General features: G+C 32.2%; 2 protein-coding genes across 3 annotated transcripts; one reads left to right on the top strand and one right to left on the bottom strand.

Moving 5' to 3' along the window:
• On the top strand, nt 6068–8133 carry LOC105178037 (40S ribosomal protein S21). Its single transcript, XM_011101377.2, has 4 exons — nt 6068–6222; nt 6642–6733; nt 6991–7123; nt 7872–8133. The coding sequence occupies exons 2-4, from the start codon at nt 6684–6686 to the stop codon at nt 7935–7937; spliced, it is 249 nt and encodes an 82-aa protein (XP_011099679.1). The 5' UTR covers nt 6068–6222; nt 6642–6683; the 3' UTR covers nt 7938–8133.
• On the bottom strand, nt 8685–16681 carry LOC105178036 (ultraviolet-B receptor UVR8). 2 transcript variants are annotated; one of them, XM_011101375.2, is made up of 13 exons: nt 16554–16681; nt 16210–16327; nt 14595–14781; nt 14120–14266; nt 12618–12699; nt 11412–11567; nt 10970–11143; nt 10632–10703; nt 10292–10363; nt 9995–10113; nt 9251–9336; nt 9118–9173; nt 8685–9028 (listed from the first exon to the last, which is right to left on the bottom strand). In XM_011101375.2, exons 2-13 carry the CDS (start codon nt 16325–16327, stop codon nt 8954–8956), a joined length of 1344 nt encoding a protein of 447 aa, XP_011099677.1. In that variant the 5' UTR covers nt 16554–16681; the 3' UTR covers nt 8685–8953. The 2 variants fall into 2 exon arrangements, with proteins under 2 accessions (XP_011099677.1, XP_011099678.1); XM_011101376.2 differs by having other exon boundaries at nt 9118–9170; nt 16210–16654.

Here is a 23709-nt window from a genome sequence, read left to right as displayed (position 1 = left end):
AGATTTATATTAAAAGAGTCGAATTCGAATTAAATTTGAAAATTTAGCGGGTACCATTTTTTTGATTGAAGATTTAATTATTAAATTTAATAAATCGAATTGAAACAAACTTTTATATGATGAGTTTCAATGGATGTGGTACAAATTGGGAGAGGGTCTTCAAGACTTGTTTCTAATTGAAGTGATTGCCCCCACTTCTTGAGTGGGATGGGTTGCCTTGTAATTATGGCTCCACTAGTTTCAATAAATTGGATTGAGTCAGACAGATTGTTATTTATATTTATTTGTATTATTATTAAATTTAAAATTTTAACTTCAATTAAGTTTTGATTATAAAAGGTATTGAGTTTAAATAAATTTTTACTAATTAATAACATGAATTGAACTCGTGTAATTTGATATTTTTAAGTGTATATCACTAATTTTACACTAAATGAATCGAGTTCAAATTAAAATTGAAAGTTTGTTGAGCAAAAATGTTCGAACGTGATTCGTTAATTTCAAAAAATTGAGTTGTAGTCGAGTTTGATTTATTTTTCAGTCCTGATTTTCACTAATTTTTTTCTTGTTTTTCTTGGGAGTGGGTGTAATTATGAAGATATCTTACATTACATGATCATCATTGCATGTGATTGTTTTGGTACTATTAAAAATGTACAGTGAGTAATTGAGTATCAACAATTGCTTCACCACATTACATTGGTATAATACAATTCAAAGATAACTGCACGATACTCACATAAAATAAATAAATAAAATAAAATAAAATAAAAAATTATTGTTGCTTTGATGATTTTTATAGTTTTAATTAGAACAATTATGGCATAATAATTATCACTAGCAATAATTAATCAATGGCAAAACTTTAGTGTAAAAAATTATTATTATAAACAATTAATAACACATATATAATGATAAAGTAGATTGCAGTTTGCATCAACAAAAATAATTATGACCATATTTTTGTTTCCACCGTCGATTTATAACGACAATTTGGTGCACTATTCTTGTCACTAAAAATTATATTGTGTATTTTTACTTAATGTATATCTTTAGGAATAAATCTAAAATTAATTACTACTTAATATTCCGTCATTAGTATTATCTTTCTTCCTAGTGATAAAATTAAAATTAAAAAAAAATTATCGTTAAATGGCTCTAGAAAATCAACATACGTCAACTAAGAATGAAATAACGCGTAATTTTTAATTTATTGATGTGGATGCATGTATTAAAAACAAATGATCTATCCTAATTCAAACAAATCTACATGGGTTGATTCTTGAAAATGCAATCTTATCACAAAAGTATATATCAATATATCTTGAACAATTGGAGATCAAATCTTTTATTAATGATAGGGCAATTTGTTGGGGATGAATGAATGGACAACACAATACGTAAAAGGTGGTCCTAATTCCTAAACCCCAACCCAACCCCACCCTTATGAAAAAGAAGTAGGAATGAACAACGCCGTGAGTGACTTTGTGCTTGACTCTATGCACATCACAAGCCCCACACCCCATTAATTTCTTCAATTTCACTCATTTCTAGTTTTGCTTCAACCACTTGCCTATATTTTTATTCACACATATAAAAAGGATGGGTCATGTTACATGTGGTTGAAATACAACATGAGTATATTAATATTGTTAGGCCATGTTTATCAGCCTACATTAGGTTAGATATCTGGCATAATTTGGGCTGATCACTCTTTTATAAATTTTTAGGTTATCGTGCAGTTGAATGGAATGACTCGGTATAAAGGGTGGTTTTTTGTTGGCTGTAATCTACTCAAATCGGATGTGATTATGTGTTGAGCTCAATTTTGTTAGTGTAGGTGATCGGAAAGCCAATTAGTTAGTTGTTTTGTAATATACTGTTAATAATCTCATGAATATACATTTATTCTTTGGCTATCTTTGTCTTGTTATATTATATGTTAGTACTGTATTTTACGAACAAAGCCAATAGATCAGTTAAACTAATGAAGTTAGGTTGTCCATTTGATGACAACTATGAAACCAACTTTCGAAAATTGGATTTAAACATTTTAAAATCGAGAACCTTCAAGAATGGGCGTTGAGGAGTTCTTTGAGACTTGAGCTAAGTGATTCATTCATATTATGAGTGTCATATTTCATTGATGATGTACGTGTGACGTCTATGCACTTTAGTGGGTGCTTTACAAGTGAGTTGTCAAGTTCACTGAATTGACTAGCAAAAATGTAGCACCCCCTACTCGCTACATCTAATTATCACTATTTCACCCTTACTTTTAAATTAAAACTCACTTTATAAGTAATTCTCTTTCAACCCATAAAATAAATTCTAAATTATCAGCATAATATATATATCACAAAAGGTACTAGATATCACCAAAAGTTTATATTTACCCCCACTAGATGTCCTCATGTACATAACTTCAAGGAAAATCATACCACAACTTAAAACACAAATCCCGATAAAAGACCAAAATATTTAACAACCCAACAATAAAAAACTCTGGCTTAAGATGTCACGGCTGACCCACCTAATAAAGACGACGGCACCGCTCAAAGTCCAAGGTGGCTAATCAGTGTGACCTATCTCCTGAAAAGTACGTGGCAAGCGCCATTGTGTGATATCCCCACACTCTTTTACTCCAGCTGTGTAGCAATATAGCACAGGACATCACAACAAACATGATACCCCCACACCACCCCAGTGTGTAGCTAACAACACAGGATATTCCCTGCTACCTCGGAATACCCCTGTACCCTACGCGCCATGGTACCTAGCTTAAATCATATATTTTTCATATCTCATTGTCAACACATTTTCATAAACCATTGACTGTGCTTCCACTAGATAAACATCATCTTTTATTTCAATTCACAATCATCATTCTATTCTTTACAACAATTACTTCCTCAATAATAACTTCCAATTTGATTTCATACAACAATCAATTACACGATCACGTAATCATACCACTCTCACGTCCAACCATTACAAACACATATGACACATAATAACAATTCCACCAATATTAGGGTAATCTAAAAAATAAACCACAACTAATCAATATACGGAAGCCACGTTTAATATTATAAAGTCACGTTCACGATCGCATCCAAGAAACCAATATGTATAACATATACAATACTACATATATATATATATATATATAACCAATTAGCTATACTTACCTTAAATCCCAAAATGTTTCGATTGCACGAGGGACTGCTTAACCCTCTACTTTGTCGTCACGTCCTATAATAAAATATTATACGTATAATCAATATATTTAGAATATTATAACTCTAAATAAAATATTATATAATGTTCGTACATTTCATACCAATCTTTTAGTATTCCACTTATATTAAAGTCCAAACCCCTGTTTCATTTTATTTTAGATAACTATACTTTCTAAACTTCTCAATCATATAATTGATTTATCAACTAAATCATAAGAATTCATTTAATCAAACCCCATAGATATTTATAACTGTCGTTTTTAATAACATTCGTAAATGAGATTATCATTAAAGCCTCATCTTTCCTTCTTAATAACATAATATTCTTTAAATATAAATTTTTGAGACATTTCTATGAATTTTCTACCAATTTATCGTTGCTATACAATTTAATTAAATAATAGTACATAGAATTACCTATGTGGTTAATCATTCCGATGGAATTGTGTAAATTAGCTATAGTAATAATTAAATCTAACAAATCTAATATTTTAATTATCCAATTATATCATTTTTATAGCAAAATGTGATATTTAATTCAACATTAATTTAAATAGCCAAAAATATAAAATACTCCGATTAAATAGTACATCGCTCAATATAATCAATATTTAATAAATAAACTAATTAAACAATATAATTATATAAATTAATATAAATTAAAATCAAAATTTCATACCTGAGATATTGCGGAACTGTGTATGTGTAATTGGGTTCTGTAAGTGTGTGAATGTGTGTGTATTAATGTGCATGTGTGTGTATGTTATGAAATGAGGAGGAGTAAAAAGGAGAGGCCCCACCGCCTCACTTCAAACTCTCTTCTCTCCCCACTCATTGTGTATGTATTTATATCATCATTTTACATATATATATATATATATATTATATAATATTATTATTATTATTTTATTATTTAATTAAACTTTTCTCATAATACCCATTACGTTCTTTCTAATTTTTTTAATTAATATAATTTGCTTTAAAATATTATAACGAACTCCAATTTAATCCGTTCAAGTTTTATCATCCCAAATTTAATCTATAATTTATTTACTAATTAAATTTAAATTTCTAATAATTACTAATTAGTCTCCCAATTACATGAAAAATTCTACGGACGTTACAAAAATTGTCATATGAAAGCCCACGTGATATGATTGGTATAACTAGAATTCTTTAGGTGAGATAGTATGGGAATTAATCCTCTGATATGAGGAGCCACAATAGCTTTGTGTATGGTACGGTTGTATCTTGGTCCTAACTGATGTGACTGTGGTATTGCATGATTGCCAAAAACCTGCACCTGTGCATTCAAAATATACATAGAGGTGGTGTGTTCAAGAAGGAATCTGCCGTCCATAATGAGATGATGGCAATCTCTCATATCTTCTAGACTATGTTAATCTCTAAAAGTCTGTGGTCACAACCATTGATCAAATAGAAAATAGTTTTTCATATTGATTAATGAAACGCATTGTCAATAGTGGGTACATAATTATCAAAGTGAAGTATGAAAACCAATTTAAAATTTACGTCCCAGACTTTGATCAGGAAATAACTTAATGGAAGGATTGTGGCCACCCATGATAGGGGTACTATTCGATTAATGAGTTGATCAAAAGTGATTAATTGAGTATAATTCAATTAGTCTACAATAAGTTAGTTGCCAGATTAAATTTCATATGTGATACAAATTCAAGTATAGTTGAAGAGAAACCTATAAAGATCACGTACAAAACACTAACAATATTGTGCGAAATTAATTGGAGAAATAATTTTGGATGTAAATCAATCATTGAATTAATTCTTGAATATATAGATGATTAATTTAAAGGACTTTAAATTAATTATTTAACTAATTGAATTATTCAATTGAGGTCCTATGTGATATGAAAGCCAAAGTATTAATTAATTGAATTAATTAAATATTTGAATTTTGGGATTAGTTGATTTTAAGTTCAAGAATTAAATAAAGATTCGATATGTTCTTGAAATTAATTTGATCAATTAATTACGAATCCAGACTCAAAATGTGTTTAATTCAAATTATGGTCAAGACTTAAGAGACCACAAAGATCTACCATGCACTAAATGCCATTGCTTAAGGGCTTGCATCCTCATGAGTGGAGCTCACGTACTCTTGACTTGAAGCAAGTTATAGAGGGAGCGCTCGGTCGTTTGAGCATATTTGCAAGGTGTGTGCACCTGTTTCCTCTCCCTCACTCTCTTGTATCTCATTCATCTTTTTCTTATGAGTTTCAAACTGATTCAAGACTTTCGTAATAAACCTAGATCACTTACTTCGTAGAAGCGTTGTTCTAGTACCACTCTTTTGAGTTTCTAGCAAGGCTTAAAGAGATACAAAATGGTGTTTTATGTGAACTTGCTATAGAGAGCTTTGTTATTTTTATAACACAATTCAATAATAAAAAAAAATAGAATAAATTGACGTCTTTTGAAATTAGTCCAATTACACAAATACTCCATGCCTCCCTTTGTAAAAGTGCACATTCATTGAGGTTGTAATTGTAATTATAATTATAATTATAAGTACACATCCTATTCAATGACGAAACTTTACCAAACATCCCTAAGTACATTGCACTAACACCCTTTCCAAGAGTCACCTGTAATTCTATAAAAGATGAGGGTGGTTTATGTAATTAGGTCTAATTTTAGGGAATATCGTCCAATAAAATATGATAAAAGAAAAGAAGTTAATATTAGTTTCTATAATGGGCTGGACCGAACATATAGAGCCCAATTAGTGCTGACTGGTTTTGGGCCCCTATGCAATATGGGCCCGTAGCAACTTGATGTCCTTATAAATTTGAGGGAGCAGGATTTAGGGTTTTTTGGTTGCTCTCTTTCAGTTTGTGTTTAACGTACTTATAAATAAGAGGGCGCGCCAATTAGGGTTTCCTACTCTTCTTTTAGTGTCTGGTGGCTGTCCATCTTTGCCAGCTGAAATTGTAATCCGGTAATTGAATTCTACCTGTTTTACCTTTTTTCTTTTTTTTTTAAATTTTCTTGTTAGTTTAGTGTTGATTTTGCTAGTTCTGTGAAAATGTGATTGTTCAAGGTTATTTTGAAGATTTTATCTTTCTTGAAGTATTTTGACTGTTGCGATAATGTTCGAGAAGGCGAAGATCTGGAGAAGTGGAGAAACGCATCGGTTTTTTAGGTTTGATTAGGTGATAAAATAGCAATAGAACAAATGAATAGTAAAGCGTTTAGGACTCTCGACCTTGAATCTATTGTTTATGTTAACTTGGCTTTACATTAAATTCACCTTATTAGCAGAATTTGTTGTACGTCGGAAGCTCAGTTTTTATTTGTATTTGTTTCTTTAGCTCCTTTGCTTTCTTGCCACTAATGAGTATTTTTGCTGAAATTTAGGTGTTTCTGTTATTCACTTAGTTGTTGAATACACCTGCCAAGATGCAGAACGAAGAGGGACAAAACATGGATCTGTACATTCCCCGAAAGTGGTAAATACCCATTATACATGTCTTTAAGTAGTATATTTGTTGAGATCTGGTTTCTTCTGGCAATTATAGATGTTGTACTATGTATGAGGGCCGTGTTAAATTGTGTTGTGGAGATAAATTGCAATTCCAAACCTGCTGCAGGCACTGCAATACCTATGACTTCCAGGCTCTTATTTTGGATGTCCTGAAGCAATCTTTGAGTGTGAAGCATCGGTGTTGTTTGATACTTGACTAATATTTGGAAATTGTAAATGCAGCTCTGCTACTAATAGATTGATTACTTCCAAGGACCATGCATCGGTGCAGATCAATATCGGCCATGTGGATGAGAGGGGCATTTACACTGGTGCATTCTCTACTTTTGCTCTTTGTGGCTTCATTCGTGCTCAGGTACTTTATTATTTATTGGCAGTTGTGGATGGTTTTGTTCGTATGTTGTGTAAAATGTCAGTTTTTAGCATTTTCAGTTTGTTTATGCTTGATCCTTGATTGATAATTATTTGAATAGAATGAGACTTTTAATGGCTTATGAAAAGTATAAAACCTCGATATATATATATATGCTGTTCATTCTTCTTGTTTTGATCTTGTGAAGGAGAATTGTGTTTTTCATTGAAAATTGTAATTCCTCTTCTATCCTTATTAGCTTGGTGGGGTGAAATAATTAGATATCCAATAAAAGCAGAGGTTAGGAGGTTTTTATGGTTATATGATTAGTGTAAAAAAATCATGGAAGCTGGGAGGAGTAGTAAGTCTCAGTAGTGCTCCTTAATATATATTTGCAGCTGATAGAACTGGCTGTCCAAGGCCTCTGAGGTTTCCAGGCTGAAGCATAGTCTTTGCTGTTGATCTGGGGCTGATCTGCCTTTTCTAAATGGTTTCCATGTACATATTGGGTTACTAGCTCTTATTACCGAGAGATTACACAAACGTACACCTTAATTTTTCCTTTTTCAACAATTTGAGTGATAAAGTTATTTTTATGTTTAAAATGAATCTAGATAATCTGGACCACTCCCTGTGCTTCTTTACTGTTGCCGTATCTTAGCAATGGTGATATTTGTCCTTTTTGCATCATTATTTCTATGTGAAGTAATAGGTTCTTTTTTGAAATCAACTTCTCTTTCTATCTATCCAGGGTGATGCTGATAGTGCCTTGGATCGCCTCTGGCAGAAGAAGAAAGTGGAAGTCCGGCAACAGTAGGATGTTTTGTTGTCTTTGTTTGGAATTTTGATCTGTTCCAGAGTTCAAAATACTAATTCCTGGATTAATCATGTTTAGAAATTTTGTTTATTGAAAGCATCGATGTGGAGACAATCTACTGTCATTTATAATCTTTTTGAAGCTTCCTGAAACTCTTGGATCATTCTTGGCACAATTGATTACCCTTTTTGAAGTATGTTCTCATGTTATCAGAATGCACATACATAAGCTCACACATTCAAACACACAAACACAAGTGTAACTGGACGTGCTAGAAATTTACTATTTTCTATTGTTATGGTGTTAGGGCTTAAGCATGAGCATGGCCATTAACATGTACACAGTATACTTGTTAGAGATCCATGGGGCTTAAGTTTCCTGAAGGCCGACCTTCCTCATCCCTACTATTTCTACTGTTCAAGACTACAAATCGAACCACATTATCTGTTATGATGTGTGTAACAAATTGAAATTGAACCAAGTTGCATTGCACTTAATGGTATGTTAGCAGTTTAGAATTAAAAATATTGTTACAAAATCGGACCACCAAATATATATAAATTATTAAAAAAATACAAATTCAATATGTAAAATAACTTGGAAAAGAGCCACATGTCGAAGTAAAATGGAAGTTGTAAGGGTTTTTCGTGTTAAATTGATAGAAATTAGACAAATTTCTTTTTGTATTTTTATGATTGAAAAAGGTACTGCTCAAAAAGTTCTTATAAAATTTGGGAAGAATCTGCGCAGCATGAGCAAGATAGAATCTGACATTAAACAGGATGAATACATAGAACTGTTCATAACATGATGTTTGTTTCCCCTCCAGCGCCTAGAAAGATCTCACTCCAACTTGACAAGTTCTTTACCTCAACTAATCGGTACACGTTCAGGATAGAATCTACCTCCAGACAGTTCAACTTATGTACGACTGATGATCAGCATGAACACATTGTATCCTTCAACCGCGCCAGGATGCACAATCAGTGATAGTTTTCTTCAAGAGACATTGTACCTTATATCTTTATTCTCTTTACATCGGTCTCAGGGACGTTAACGTCATTCCCATTGTGGCCAAACGGCTCGGCCGACTGCCCATGGATATAGATACTATTAGCTTTAATGAAGCACGAATTTTCATGTTGATCGACTTTAATGAAAATATAAAAAGGTAACTCACATTCTCATTCGGGACAACTGCATATCTCTCAGTGGGGGAAACCCAAGCTTTTTCTGCTGGTAAAAAACGTCAGTTATTGCTGGAACATGTTACAATGATAAACTGAAACAATTTTGACCGTGATAACAGAAACCTGATGATACGTCGACTTTGGATGCCTCTATGTGCTGCCCGCTTGATCCATCCATACTTAATGCCTCTATAATCTTCGGAATGTTTCTATGACAAGATAAGTAAAAATCGATCATATAACAGAGAAAGCATGTTGTTTATCAGTAGAGTTCACAGAAAAGTTCTGAACAGCTTAGATGTGATTTCTGACAGGAAGCCAATGAAGTTCACAGTATGAGAAATAGCAGAAAAAATGTAAGAGCTTTTGCATATATATTGTCCCACTACCACAACTTTAAGATTACTGATACATCTTTTACATGTATTACATTCTGGTGGCAAGATACATATACTTGATAGAAAGCCTGTTGCATTATTTGTTCATGGAATGCTAAAATTGCGGTGAATAGGTTTAATGATTCCTTTTCACGGTGCCTAACAGCAAGAAGTGGATGAAAGCAACTTCTGCCATTTATCATCTTAATTCAAGAAATTTTGAGTAGTATTTCCAGATATTTAGAATTCCTTCATGTCTTTATTCGTCATCTAGTTCACGCTCAGAGGAAGTGAGGTCTTAAATTCTTCACTTAGAACATAATTTTCAAATCACTAGATAATGGAATCTGATTTTAACTGCACTAATTATCACAGATGAGGCAAGTTTTTGCTAGTGGAATAAATGTCCAAAGCATGAAACCTAGGACACTTTGCATCATCTGTAATATGTTGAGTACGAGAAAGGAGTGGTCAGCCAGCGAATTCTTACCGGTCAACAGAGTCACCATGGCCGAGTTGACCATTTGTACCTCTTCCCCATGAAAAGACATTTTGCCTTTCGGTGACAGCAAGCGTATGCCTCCAACCACACGATATATTCACTACTTTCTGCAACAGACAAACCCAAGTAGAATACGGAATTAAAAGAGAATAAATTAAGAATTGAACGGCTGAACCATTTATTCCCGAACAATTTTCAAAAAGGGTGCAAAAGAACTACAGAAATGATAGTGTTGCCAATGAAAATGAGTCTACCAGTATGAAGTAATTGAGAACAAGAACATACCTGGTCAAGTGGAAATTTGACTTGCACAGGTGAGCAATGATCAACATTGTTGCCAACACCAACTTGTCCGAACTTCACGTAGAGAAAGTTGATGTTTAAATCAGTTCTGTTGACCAAGGCATATCTAAAACTATGTACACACACACATATATATTTCAGTTAAGAGACTTTTCATATAAATAATCTATACCCAGAGAATGGTGATGCCACATTAAGCATACATGAAAATTAAAAAGATAAGAGAATATAAGCAAAATGTCATTGCACAATATAAAAAACTCTCCGAGAATCATGATATGATTGTATTTTGGCTACATCAGAAAGCAACTATATTTTAGACCTTATTCCAGCCCCAGCCATAAAGTTTTCCATCAGCTGTCACTGCCATTGTATGTCTCCAACCACCAGAAATCTGGCAAGAGAAGGAGCATTAAAAGAACTCCATAAACAAGAATTATACAAAACCAGTATATCCTGTTGTATTCACATATTCAGAAGATCTAGAGTTTCATAGAATATAAGGTAACAGGATAATTCAGTTTGAAGAGACCTACAAAAAAGGTTTTTTCAATTATTGCCATGAAATGAAAGGATTCTAGGTGGATGAGTTTTTTGCTTCTCTTCCTTTCTGTCGCAAAAAAACTACACCTTAAGTTGGTGTGAAGAAAGGATATTTACTTGAGATATACGATGTTCACGCAAAGCTTCAAGCTTCTGAGGAATTAGGTGGTCCTCAAAATCCCCATGTCCAAGTTGGCCATATTTGCTCCACCCATAAGTATAAATACTACCAGAAGAGGAGACGGATATTGTATGTCGCCATCCACATGCAACCAGGACCATCTTTTCTCCCTGCAAGAGCGATAATCATGAGTTTATGGGCGAAACAGAAAAAGAAGGTTCAAAATTATGCACCTATTAGACTGCGAGATATTATGAACTCCAGCTTAGAGTTCACACTTTACATTCTTTAGATATAAGCTCAAGTTATGGAATTTTATTACTATGAGTAGTGCATGGAGAGTAACGTATTGCATCTGGATAACCTCTTTCAGCCAGCCAGTATTACCTAGGTAGCATGTTAAAAGATCGAAAATATTGGAATATGATGCTTACATACCTGAATGGTTGAAACTTTCCCTGGGACTAAGCGGTCATCTCTGTCGCCTAAACCCAAATTACCGTATCTACCCCAGCCCCAACCATAAAGCTCACCATCTTCTGTTACAGCTGCCGTATGCTCAGCACCAGCAGCAACCATTTTCACTGATATTCCCTACAAAAAGTACACAAGATTATTTGCCTCTAAATAAGTCTACCAAAACGCTTGCAACTCTAAGTTCATCACCTTTGAGTTAATCTGCAAATATTTCTATCAAATTTAAGAGGTAAATTATCGATGAGCTGTCTTATAAGCTAAACATGACTGTTGTGGGCTTACAGAAGGAAAAACTGGAATAGTAAATAATCAAATGGTTGATTGCCAGTGTACAAAATTACCACAAACAGTATTGCTCAAAACTCTGGAACATATTCTCCTCTGTCAATAGTTTTTGCTAATTTTCTTTTTCTTCAAAGAAAAATGGAGTCTTTGGTGGGGGAAAGTGTTGCTAATAGTGACACAAATATTGACCAAGGCAAAAGGTCTCTTAATTCTCAATGCTCTTGCAAGTTCGAACTCAGACTAATTATAAGCTGCCAAAAGAAATGGGTACATACATTTGTAACATCATTCATCAACCAAAATCACATGTTATACTTTTGTAAACTTTTTGTGTTTCGAATTTCTCATGATGATTCCTCTTCCAACTTTGTGTCAATAACATTTGCTCATGAGAGATGGAGCTTATGATATTCATCAGTAGCATGGTTGACTCAGTTCTTGTTAGAAACATGAGAGTAAATTATAAATGACCAGAGAATTATATACTCTCATCAACATGAACCTTTTTCACTACCTGGAAACGAAGAGGAAACAAACTTATAAAGGTTGCCAAAGATGAATTTCCATAATAAATGTTCCTTATTCCAGAGTTCGAACGATTGCATAGCGCAATCCGTTTGCCATCATGAAATGATTATTAACATTATTGTTGTCATCATTGTTTTGGGAGGGAAGAAAGCTATCCTTGTTATGCTTACACAATCTTGCACAGAACGGAAATTTGTCTTTCAATAATGCCAACAATGACGAAAATTGCAAAGTGAACAGGGGGAAAATGTACGTGAATGGCAATATAGCATCTTCATGTGCTAATTGGAGAAAAAAAAGAAAGAAAGAAAAGAGTGACGTGAAATTCTCGAGAACCAAATTAACAGTCAATACCTGGAAAGCTTCAATCTTCCGGGGTACAAGAGAATCCTCTGTGTTCCCAAGTCCTAGTTGACCATTTTGATTCCTTCCCCAACTTCAGTTAAATAGAAGTAAAATCAGATAAAAGATACCATAAAAGGTCTTCCAGGACGTGGAACTTAGAGTACACAACCAAAAGAATTGTGAAAGTACGATCATAATCCATAATTGAACAAAATTATTCTGGATAGAGACCATCCAAGTATTTCTTGCTTGGAATAATATTACCTAGGAATAAGCATGCATGTCAAAAGCTAGAAGTAAACAGATGATGCAGCTGAGAATAAAGTTATCTCGTGGTTGCTTTGTGTTATTGGCGAACTTCAAGAAATGATCGACTTCCACACCATGAATGAATTGCTTTAAAAACCAGTCAGTATTAGTAAACTGGTCGTGAAAAAAGTTGGGACAAGTGCATATTATTGTGAGTAAAAGAGTTTAGGAGAAATGTACTATTGTAAGTAGCAAATAGCTTCTTGTCAAACATTTGGACGTTTTAACTTCAACCAACAATTTAACTGTGTGTTCGTCTGGAGGAATAACACAGCTTTAGCAAAGGACCTCAAGCTTTTGTTTTCAGGGATGACTAGAAGCAACCCATCTAAATTCCAATTTTGGAATACGTTGGCTATTCCAAACTCATAATGTGCAGACACAATATAAGTTGAACCACCGACTCAAGTTAGTTTAGAAATTGGATTGCCTTGATTATTACACATTCACTGTGCAATGTTCCAATAAAAATTACAAAGAAATAACTTAGAGATGTAGGAGAGAAGATTTAACAGTGGACTTGCTAATGTCAAAGTTGAACTGAGAGAGCAGTTTCAAGCTCGCCAATCATGTGGAGAAGCTTAATTTCTGGTGGGAGGTCTTGAGCAAACAAGGTTCTTTCTTCTGCATCATCCACCAAATTTTTTGGGCACTGTTTCCTAGGCAGAAATTTAGCACAAACAAATTTGTCTACATACATAAATGTGCAATGCATGCAAATATATATCTGTGATGTAGACATTAGGGCTCAAAGAATGTCTTCCCTTAAAAACTTTCCTGCCCCTAGAGCTGCATTTAGTGTGAGATAGAGTACACAACTTCAGAAACTCCTGTAAAACTGGCTGGATGAAGCTTGTTAGTTCAGTTCTTATTGGGAGGAAATCTACTTCCTTTCCTTCCATTACATGAATTTAGTCCCAGCAATTTTAGCCTAAATATTCAATCTCTAAAAAAAAACCTTTGTCAGATTCTTCATTAAAGTGTAGATCACCGAATCACAACATTTTGTCTTCCTACACTTCATTATTTTAAGTTTTGGCCACTAACTTTTTGAGGTTTGACTACTCATCATAGAGAAATATCTTAAAGCATGCATCTTGATTAGTTCAAAGAAACTAAAAGACCACAGGATTAAAAATGTTCTCTGAGACAATGAAGCATATCATTTGATAAGAAAACAGTCAAGGGCTCAGGCAACCAACCTTTGAACCTCGCCTTCCATAGTCACTGCTAAACAATGGCTGTCCCCACAAGCAATTTGCTTAATGCGCAGGCCTTGTAAGGCTTTTATTGGTTGCGGAGTAAACAAGTCACTAGAGTTTCCATGACCTAACCTCCCAAAATCACCCCTGGAAAATGTTTGTTTAATGAACAAATAGTAAGATAATCTGAATATGAGTCCATCAGAAAGAAAAGGATAGTAGAAAACCAGACCGTGAAAGAAGATAGCAGGTCAACAATAAACGGATTCCAGAAGCAACACTAGATGCGGTAAATTTTTGAGGTTACGAGAATAAAATGGCTAGTAATGAATGGAGAAGCCACCAAGAAAACAAAATAATGCTTCAAGAGACAATTAACAACGTAAAAGACATTTCTTGCCAAGGGATGTCGACTGATAAAGTTCTAGTATCTCGGCATCAATAGTATAACAGAGCTCTGCCAAACGAAACGTACCATCCCCAGCTGTATACTTGCAATTGCGATTCGGAATATGCAGTTGTATGGTCAGCCCCACTAGTAACAGATACTATTTCGTGACCATCCAGTGCACTCAACTGAGTAGGAGAAAATCGATCTTCGGCATCTCCATGGCCCAACTGTCCATCTTCTCCCCTTCCCCAAGAGCAAACAACACTACCAGCTGCATTACATGATCCACATATAACGTCATCCTCATTGTGTGCAAATATTTTGCAAGTGAAAATAACCCTCTCAAGGAGTTATATGAACAATGTATGAAATCCATGCACTCTTCCTTTCAAACCCCACCTGTTAATTCTATTCTCTGAAGCATAAAAAGCTCATAAAGTGGCAAAAGCTCAATATTAGCTATAGGAAAAACCGGGTTCCGAACTCTCAACCTACAACATACTTTTGACATTTAGACTTTAAGGGTGTTTGGCTGAGTTTATTCTGGGCATCTTAATAGGTCATATATGGAAGAGGACATAATTGTTCTGAAATTTAGATTTATTTTAGAAATAAACTCTTAATTGTGGAAACATTCGACAATATGAGCTCAGGAAGCTTATTAACGATAATGATGCAACTTATTGTCCTACTAGGGAATTGTTAACTTCCTATAAGTAACTTACGATTTCCCATATTATCTTAAAGGTGATTAATTCCCAGTTCAAAAAATTTGTATCAAATACTATACCATGTCTTGTGAACTCTGGAACATGTCTTATAGTTAAGGATCTTTTATCACAATTTGGTAACACCAGTTGGACAAGATTTTTATTTTAAATTTTATTGCATTTTCTGTTCCATTAACTGCAACAAACTTTTTCCTTAAAGATGACGTGATGTTTCTGTAAATGCGTATATACATTAAATGGAATAGAAATGCAACAAAATTTGGAACATCAAATCCAATCCACCAAAGAATATGCAATTTTTGGGTGTCCATTTCAAAAATTAGAACATATAATAACATAAATTATAATTTAAAAGTGGGATGCATATTTATCACATGTTAGACATCACCAAAATGCAATAGAAAATCTTTCCCTCTTTTACGGAAAGCTCATCTACTATAAAAATGCTCCGAGTCGAGGTATTAATGATTTGCGAAGAACATCAAGTTCAAATAGCAGGTAAATCCACTCTCTTACAATAAAAAAATTCAGAATTTATTATAATGTTTTAAAACTTGAATTATCTCAATTAAAAAACGACTTTACAGGCAAGCAACACGCCGCATTGACTTATCTGCATGTCTATTAGAAAAATTGTCAAAACACCAATAGGGTGCAAAAATATCGATGGGAAATCGCATCATTGCCCCTTATTAAATTCAAAAGTACCGAAAGAGTAACGTGGAGCATCCCAGTCCATGCAAACAAACCACATCTCCCAACTAACTTCACCCCCCCACCCCAACTGTTACTACAGCAAAAACACCACTGTAAAATCCGATTCAACTGTCTACAGTTAACATCAAATGAATCAAAGTTAAAGAAGAAGAAAACTAATCAAAAAATTCAAAGGCATTAGAGAATCATGCGCGCATATTCAACATGCTCTATAGAAACATTCACGCGCGTAGGGAATTGAGAGTACTTACAGAGGAGAGCGACGGAGTGACTAGCGCCGGCGGATATGAGGAGGACTCTGCGAATCGGTCCAGAAACGGCGTCGCTGCCACTACTACTGCCACTGTGCATTTGCACTTCCTCCGCCATCTTCTCTCTCAAATATTTGGGTTGAAAAAACGAGAGAGAGAGAGAGAGAGAGAGAAGAGATTAAATTAGGCAGTAAATGAAAGAGAAAAGATATTTAGAAGAATCGAGGTAGTTGTTTGTGTGCGCTGAAATGGAAGAGATAACAGGGGGTAGAGTGCGTGTATTTATAATGATAGGGATGGATGGGGGGGTGGAGGGGCATCAGGCATGTGCCTTTGCTGCCTACCTACTGCCTCAGAGATGGGGGAATGGTCTCTCCATCAATGTTCACTGTAATAAGTGGTGGACTATATGTTTCTGTTACCCTGCACTATGTTTCTTCTACTCTTCTTGTATCATTATTTTATACCATTCGTGTCAGGTCGGAGATCCAGTTCGTTCCAAACTTAGTCCAATCAACTGTTTAGAAGATGACGGTCGTATGCTCTCTAATAATAATTTTTCAATACTTAAATTAATTTGATGTTGGAAAAAAATACTAAATACTGGTGTGAAAGTAATAAATGCCGTACTAACAAATAAAAAAAGTTGAATTTATATATAGAGCCAAATGTACTCATTTGGGCCACGTGATATGCTCGTGATATATTGTTGACAGCGAATCCAACAGCTCAGAAGTTGGGTCGAGTCAAGTATGATCCGATATACGAGCAAGAAAGACGACGATCCTTATCCTAAGTTGATATTTTGCCTTTAAAGGAGGGTAGTTTGGTCCTTTCACCAATATATATACTCAAGATTTTACTTTTGGGAAAAAAAAAAGTCCAACTTTGAGTTTTAAGGTTTTCAAGATTTTTTTTTAGTTTAATTTCAAAATTAGGATTAAAGGTATTTTTGGTATTCTAATTATAGTTTATTTTCATTTTAGTCCTTTATCTTTTTAGAATTTGAAAAATATCTTGTCATATTTTAATTTGCTTGATTTTAATACACCAGTTGTCGGATTTTGTCTTGCTAGAAAATGCCACATAAATCTGACATGGCATTTTAATTTGGGAGAAGTGATTTTACTGGCTAATTATGCATGATAGGGCAATTACAGGGCTTTAATTCTTTTAGAAAATGTGACGTGGCATTATTAGCCACATGGCATTAAGTTATATTATTTACTAAAATCACTATTGTTTGTATTTAAAATAAAATTTTAATATTTTTTATATCTTTTAAAATTTATTTTTACTTCATTTTTTAAAAATTTAAAATATTTTTTTCTCTATCAATTATGTAGTATTAAATAATTTAAAATATTATTTAATGTAAATATTTTTTGCAAAATTATATTTATTATAAAGTATATTAATTCAATATCAAATACAAAAAAGTATATCAAGTTCTTAAAATTATTATTTGATACAAATAATATTTATCATTACATTACATGTACTTGAAATAAAAAAAATATTTTTTATTATTTTAGATTTGTTAAAAAATAAAAAATAATATATATTTTTTCCTCCCCTTATCGTTTTGTATATATATACTTAAATATGTATATATATGGCAACGACGGCCAAAAACCGTCGCTTCAACCATCGCGCCAACATCTGTGCGACGATGATTGCCCAAATTTAGGGTTAGCTGTCATCGCCTGATTGGGCAACAGCTGACCATGGTTGTAAATCTAGGGCGAGTTGTCGTTCCCCCCATCTTATAGGCGATCTGTCGCCCAAACTATTATAAGAAACATTGTCGTCATCTCCATATATATGAGAATATTAAATGACGAATAAAAATTAAAAATTCCTGTAATTTGTTTTGTTAACGTTAATATTGTTCGTCCAAACTCTAACTGAAAACGGTCAGGTGTTAATGGGAATTTTTGGAGAGAAAGTACGTGTAATTTTAAAACTATTTTGAAAAAAAGTATAATTTAAAATTTTAAGAGTTAAAATAATAAGAATTAAGATAACTTTGCATTATTATAAGAGAAATAGCCATTTTTTTCTATATAAGTTAGGCTTTGTATACTTTAATGAGATTATAAAAAATAGTCCCATAATTTTAAAAAATTCTCACTTTCAAAATAAATTAGTAAATTATAGTTTTTATTTTGCTAAATTAGGATAAGTTTTTTAAGAGAGAGAGAGAGAGTGAAGTTTAAGTAGAGAAAAAGCGTACCAAATAAATTTAATAATTTCCTTATGATTATTCTCATTGGCACTGTTGAATTTTATTATTTGTTATTTGGGATTAAGGTAAAATTGATTAGTTATTTTGTTAGGGAGCTATTCATTTCATAAAAATATTTATAATTTTTTAAATAATGAAAGTGTATTTGTAATGATGATAAATTTCAAGGGTGATCGTTGTAATTTACTCTTATATTTTTATAAAAATATACCATATCAAGAAATTACTAATAAATGCATATAAAAATTATTTTTTCACTTCACATATTTTTGAATAGAAATAAATAAAATAAGTGCGATAAAAAAAATAGTACTTATATATCCCTTTTTCCCCCCCTCTAGTTTTCCTCCCCAGAGGTGCTTTCAAGACCACTAGACTCTAAATATATCCCTTGCTTGAGGTCCATAGTTGTCGCTGGTCTGAGAAAATTTTAGCACGATAAAATTTAAATATGAAAGTTTTACTAGATAAATTGACATTATACACATGTGAATGCAACGAAACCTTACACCAATGGACCAATCCTTCCTGTTGATTACAACACAATTACGATGTGTAGTGTGTGTTCAAGGGTGATGAAATTGTTGCTGACTATGAGTGGCAAATGGGCAGGTTGGGTTCAATATGGGTTGGTTTTAAAATGAGTTTGAATCAACGGATTAAAAATAAAAAACACATTTTAGGATCCATTAGAACCCATAATTTATTTAAATGAAACTATATTGAACCCATATTTAAAAATTTAAAATTTAATTGGGTTGGGTTGGGTTGGAACCATGAGTTTTCATTCGTATTGCCACACCTGATGCTGATACTTGGCCTAACACTAAAATCTCGTCGACCATTCTAATTATATTTTTTTTAACAAAAAGAGAACTATATTATTTTATTGAAGTAATTTTATATACCCTTATAATTATATTTTTTTAATGAAATGACCAACTACGTCAAAATACTGAGGAGCCTGCTAAATGTCAATATTTTCATAATAATTAAATTACAAAAAGAAAAATAACTACATAATACTATGTAAGTGAACACACACGTATGTATGGAATTCAAATTCAGGTCTTCTATTAAATGGGGAAAAAAAGTTATTCGGAAATCAACTTACTTTTTCGATAAGAAAATATGAATGGCTTCGACTTCAATTATTGTCACGTGTCAAAGCATACTATAGAACCATAGTCGGCAAAATAAATCAAATCCACAAAAATCAAACTGAAAGTGATTCGTTCTTATCAACTAAATTAGTTAATGTCGAAATTCTGCTAAAAATAACAGTGTTAAGAGGTACACAATTTATTTCTATGTACTAAATTTTGACTTTTCTTAGAGAAGGAAAGAGAACAAAAAGTCTTATCAGGTTGAATTTTTTTAAAAGTGTAAACATAGACCTGAATAATTTAGATAGTAAAATAATTTTAAAATATGGAAAACTATCTAGACATGAATAGTTTAGCAAAAAAAAAAAAAAAATATCATAGAAAAAATAATAAAAAAATTATTTTCAGAATATACAAACATTGAAATTCGAAATCAAAAATTTCAAAATAAAAGAAAAACCCTTGGGCCCACATTGAGAATATTCGAAAAATTGCACCAAAGTCTAAATTTAAGCATCCAACAATTAAATGGAACATTAAAATTCTATCATCTTAATTTCCCTTGACATGGTCCACACCAATTCTTTCTTCTTCTTGTGGCTGTTCTTTTTTACAATAGAGAAGATTGGATTTTTTTAGTCCAAATTCTATTTTTATCTATTAATTCATTTAATATATATATATATATATACACACACATTACATATATAAAATTGGCATGGTCTTTATAAACATGGCATGTATAAATTGGAGTTTTTATTGTATCTCATATTCTCATTAATATATATGTATAAGACGTATATAAAATATTTCTTTAAATAAAATGAATGACGTTTATTTTGATAAACGTTGATGGGGTCGAAAGTTCGTGAGGAATCCTCTCGAGATCCGTAGAAAATAATCCCAAAATTAACAATAAGTTAGAGGTACTAAAATTGTCCCCAGCTCAACCAAGTTAGTAAGATGGTCTACTAATCTTAAGGTCGGAGCTAACAACTGAAAGAACAATAAAATACTTGAATATTCAGTTAGAGGATTATTTATCGATTTCTACCATCGTATGAACGACAATAGGGTTTCTTTTGATAATACCACGTGTCCAATCATTTAAGGTCTAGATTCAAGTCTTCGAGACAGATCAAGGCGATCGATTCGACCCGACACAAATCCTCCTTGGTTTAAGTCATTTTGGCCCTTTCTTGGGTGGTAAAAGAGGGAATATATGATTTATTTATACAGATATTTCTATTTCTTGAAAAATTCTACATATTCTTTTTAAAAACATCAACATCATTATATAAACTATGTCTTTTCTAACTATGAGAAATGATTTCTACGTAATGGGTATAAATTTGGAGCCAAAAAATCCCATCCGAGAAGGTTTGGGGCACAAAGAGACAAACTCCAATTTTGCTGTCATCTGTATTTAATGCCACCACATTTAAACTTCCAACCACCACCTAAAAATCAAATCAAAATAAACTTTTCCTCACCTTCATAAATTTCAAAAACAAATTATTGTACCTCAATTTATATTTTAAATCAGTGTTATTGACTTATTGTTCATGCCATGTGATCGAATTGACCCTTCAAGAACTCATAAAGATATTAGTATAATGATAATTACATTATTCTTTTTTAAATTTTGTATAATTACACGTATATTTTTTATAATTCGAAAAATTATATTTAATACTCTTAAAATTTATTTTCAACTAATAAATAAACCTACCCATTAGTTAAAATTTATGAAATTTGCTGATATTAACAAAAATAAATTGTATAAAAATTCATATATACCTTCGATTGATTTGTTACATGTTAAATAAATATTTCTGACCAACCTACCTTTATAAGAGTGAAGATTTATCTCCTCACATACATTAGCAAATGAATATGTATAAAGGTAATTTGGTGCTAAAAATTCCAAAATACGACTGTTTCATCAATACTATATAGTTGGAAGTTGTTTAGGTCTTGAGTTTATATGTGATGGTGAGTCTAAATAAAAATTAATGTATGTATATACATATATTCAAATATTAAAAATATTTTATAAAATTTTAAATATTTTAAAGAATTTATAAATTCAGTGCACGGTATGAATGAGGTTGGAGGATGGAGACTTTTGACGTACGTCAAGTGCATGATTACCTTTTTGGTGCACTGATACAAACAAACTGAATCGAGTCGAATATGTTATTTTTTAAAATTATTTAATTTTTTTTAATCATGATATAAAATTCGTATATGGACTTAATTTGATATTAGAATCGACTTCAATATGATAGAGGGTTTTATTTTTTTTTATTTTTTATTTTGGGAAAAAGTAGATATGATTGAGAGAGTGTTTGGATAGTTTATAGGTTCTTTAAAAATATCTGATAAGATGTTAAAAAGTATTCGTCAAAATTTCTGAAGAATGAATTTATAAAATTCAAAAAAAAGATGTTACGAGTTTATGATTAAGAGGGTGTTTGGCTGAACTTGTTTAAAAGATCTTACAAATTCATGCATCTTATAAGATGTTTTTAAAGCGTATAATTAAAATGTTAGATCTTACTTTATAAATAAATTTCATGAAGTGTTCGATCAATTAATAGGACTATTGAACCTATACGATGTCAGTAATAATAAATTTATAATTAATTTAAAAGAATTTGTTAAGATTTTAGAAATAAATTAGCAACTCATTACGTTTTTTATAATCGTCTTATTTTTCGAGTTTATAAGCTTTTTTTCTCAAAAAATTACCAATCACTTTGTAATATTTTATAAGCTTCTAAACATCTAATAAGATGTTTTATAAAGCTTATAAGCTCAAAAAAAAAAAAAAAAAACTTATAAGCTCTCTAAATTCCTTTAAAAAAGTAATGACTTTTGAACTTATTTTTAAAATTTTAACAAATTTCTTTAATTTTGATTATATTAGTTACAAAATTATTATTATTAACATTTTATAAGCTTTTTTATCTTATTTTTAAGATTAATTTCGCCTTCTAGTAACTTTTTCAATAAAAAAAATTACTTATTCATATTTTATTGAATATGTAGAATTCAATTATTTAACAGTGGTATTTTAAAAAAAAAAATTAGAAGGTTATAAGCAACTTATTAAACATGATCTCATATGTGAAAATTAATCAATTTATTTAAAAATTAATTTATTGATTCAATAAACACAAGAAGTTATATTGATTCGAACAACCAAATGAATTAATCTATTTAATCATAATGCATAGATCATTATCTTATGTATTGACATTAACAAAAACGATAATTTTGTCAAGATAAAAAAAATTGATCCATGCACTCCCGACATGCACTACAAGATATATAACTTTTAATCATAACTAACTGTCACGGTTAATGATAAATACAGATAGTAAATAATTATTGACGGCAGCCACGCAACGGTTGTTGGCTGTGGTTTTAAGAGTACCCATGGCTCTTAGCTGGAGCAAATACTTCTTTCATAGTGAAAAAACTAGTTTTTTGCATCAGTTTTATTACATCGTGTATACAACGATTTTTAGGCGTAGCCATTGATATTGTAGTCAATATACAGTATTTCTTTTTTCTAGTGATATTAGGAATGACTAATACTAAGTTTGGGGGAGGAAATAATTACTCACATACGTAAAAGAAAATAAGAATTATTTGGGAATGTCCATTTCATTTCCAATGTGTTATTCCTACATACCAATCACTTTGTAAGAATGGCAAAAGGTCAAATGTAAAAATCTTAGCATCTAAATAGAACACGAGTTTCATCATCAATCTCAAATGGTCAAAGATTTCTGCCTCAAAACTTCAAAAGAAAACAAGAAGAAATGAGGTGCAGATGATGAAAGAGATGAAAGGGGAAAGAGCAGACAAAGGCATGAGCACATGGGCGTGGGGGGCTGCTCGATCGGTGCGCAATCCCCGGTTTTGCTGCCGTTGCGTCTTTGTCGTCTGGCTTATCAGCACACCGTCGTAGTTTGATATTTGTCTCACCTAATGGTTGACATTGAGATCACATCATTCTATAAATATGACTGACTATGCGAGTTGTGTGTATTTAATTCACTTCATATGTGATTTCACATTTCTTTGTTATTTGTAGGGAGAGTGAGAGTGACATTCAAGTGTAACTTTAAGTAT

The sequence above is a fragment of the Sesamum indicum genome, linkage group LG15 (genome assembly GCF_000512975.1).
Source record: "Sesamum indicum cultivar Zhongzhi No. 13 linkage group LG15, S_indicum_v1.0, whole genome shotgun sequence".
In the NCBI taxonomy this organism is placed as follows: Eukaryota; Viridiplantae; Streptophyta; class Magnoliopsida; order Lamiales; family Pedaliaceae; genus Sesamum; species Sesamum indicum.
Note: the sequence above shows the minus strand (reverse complement) of the source record. Positions and strands in the feature narration are given on the sequence as shown.

Excerpts from the sequence above, each read along its gene's own strand:
- LOC105178037 (XM_011101377.2), top strand. The coding sequence starts at position 6,684 with ATGCAGAACGAAGAGGGACAAAACATGGATCTGTACATTCCCCGAAAG. Across the intron at positions 6,734-6,990 it reads CTGTACATTCCCCGAAAGTG|CTCTGCTACTAATAGATTGA; the intron begins GTAAATACCCAT and ends TTGTAAATGCAG. Across the intron at positions 7,124-7,871 it reads GTGGCTTCATTCGTGCTCAG|GGTGATGCTGATAGTGCCTT; the intron begins GTACTTTATTAT and ends CTATCTATCCAG.
- LOC105178036 (XM_011101375.2), bottom strand. The coding sequence starts at position 16,327 with ATGGCGGAGGAAGTGCAAATGCACAGTGGCAGTAGTAGTGGCAGCGAC. Across the intron at positions 9,174-9,250 it reads CAAAGTCGACGTATCATCAG|CAGAAAAAGCTTGGGTTTCC; the intron begins GTTTCTGTTATC and ends GTTTTTTACCAG. Across the intron at positions 9,029-9,117 it reads CAGTTGTCCCGAATGAGAAT|TCGGCCGAGCCGTTTGGCCA; the intron begins GTGAGTTACCTT and ends ATCCATGGGCAG.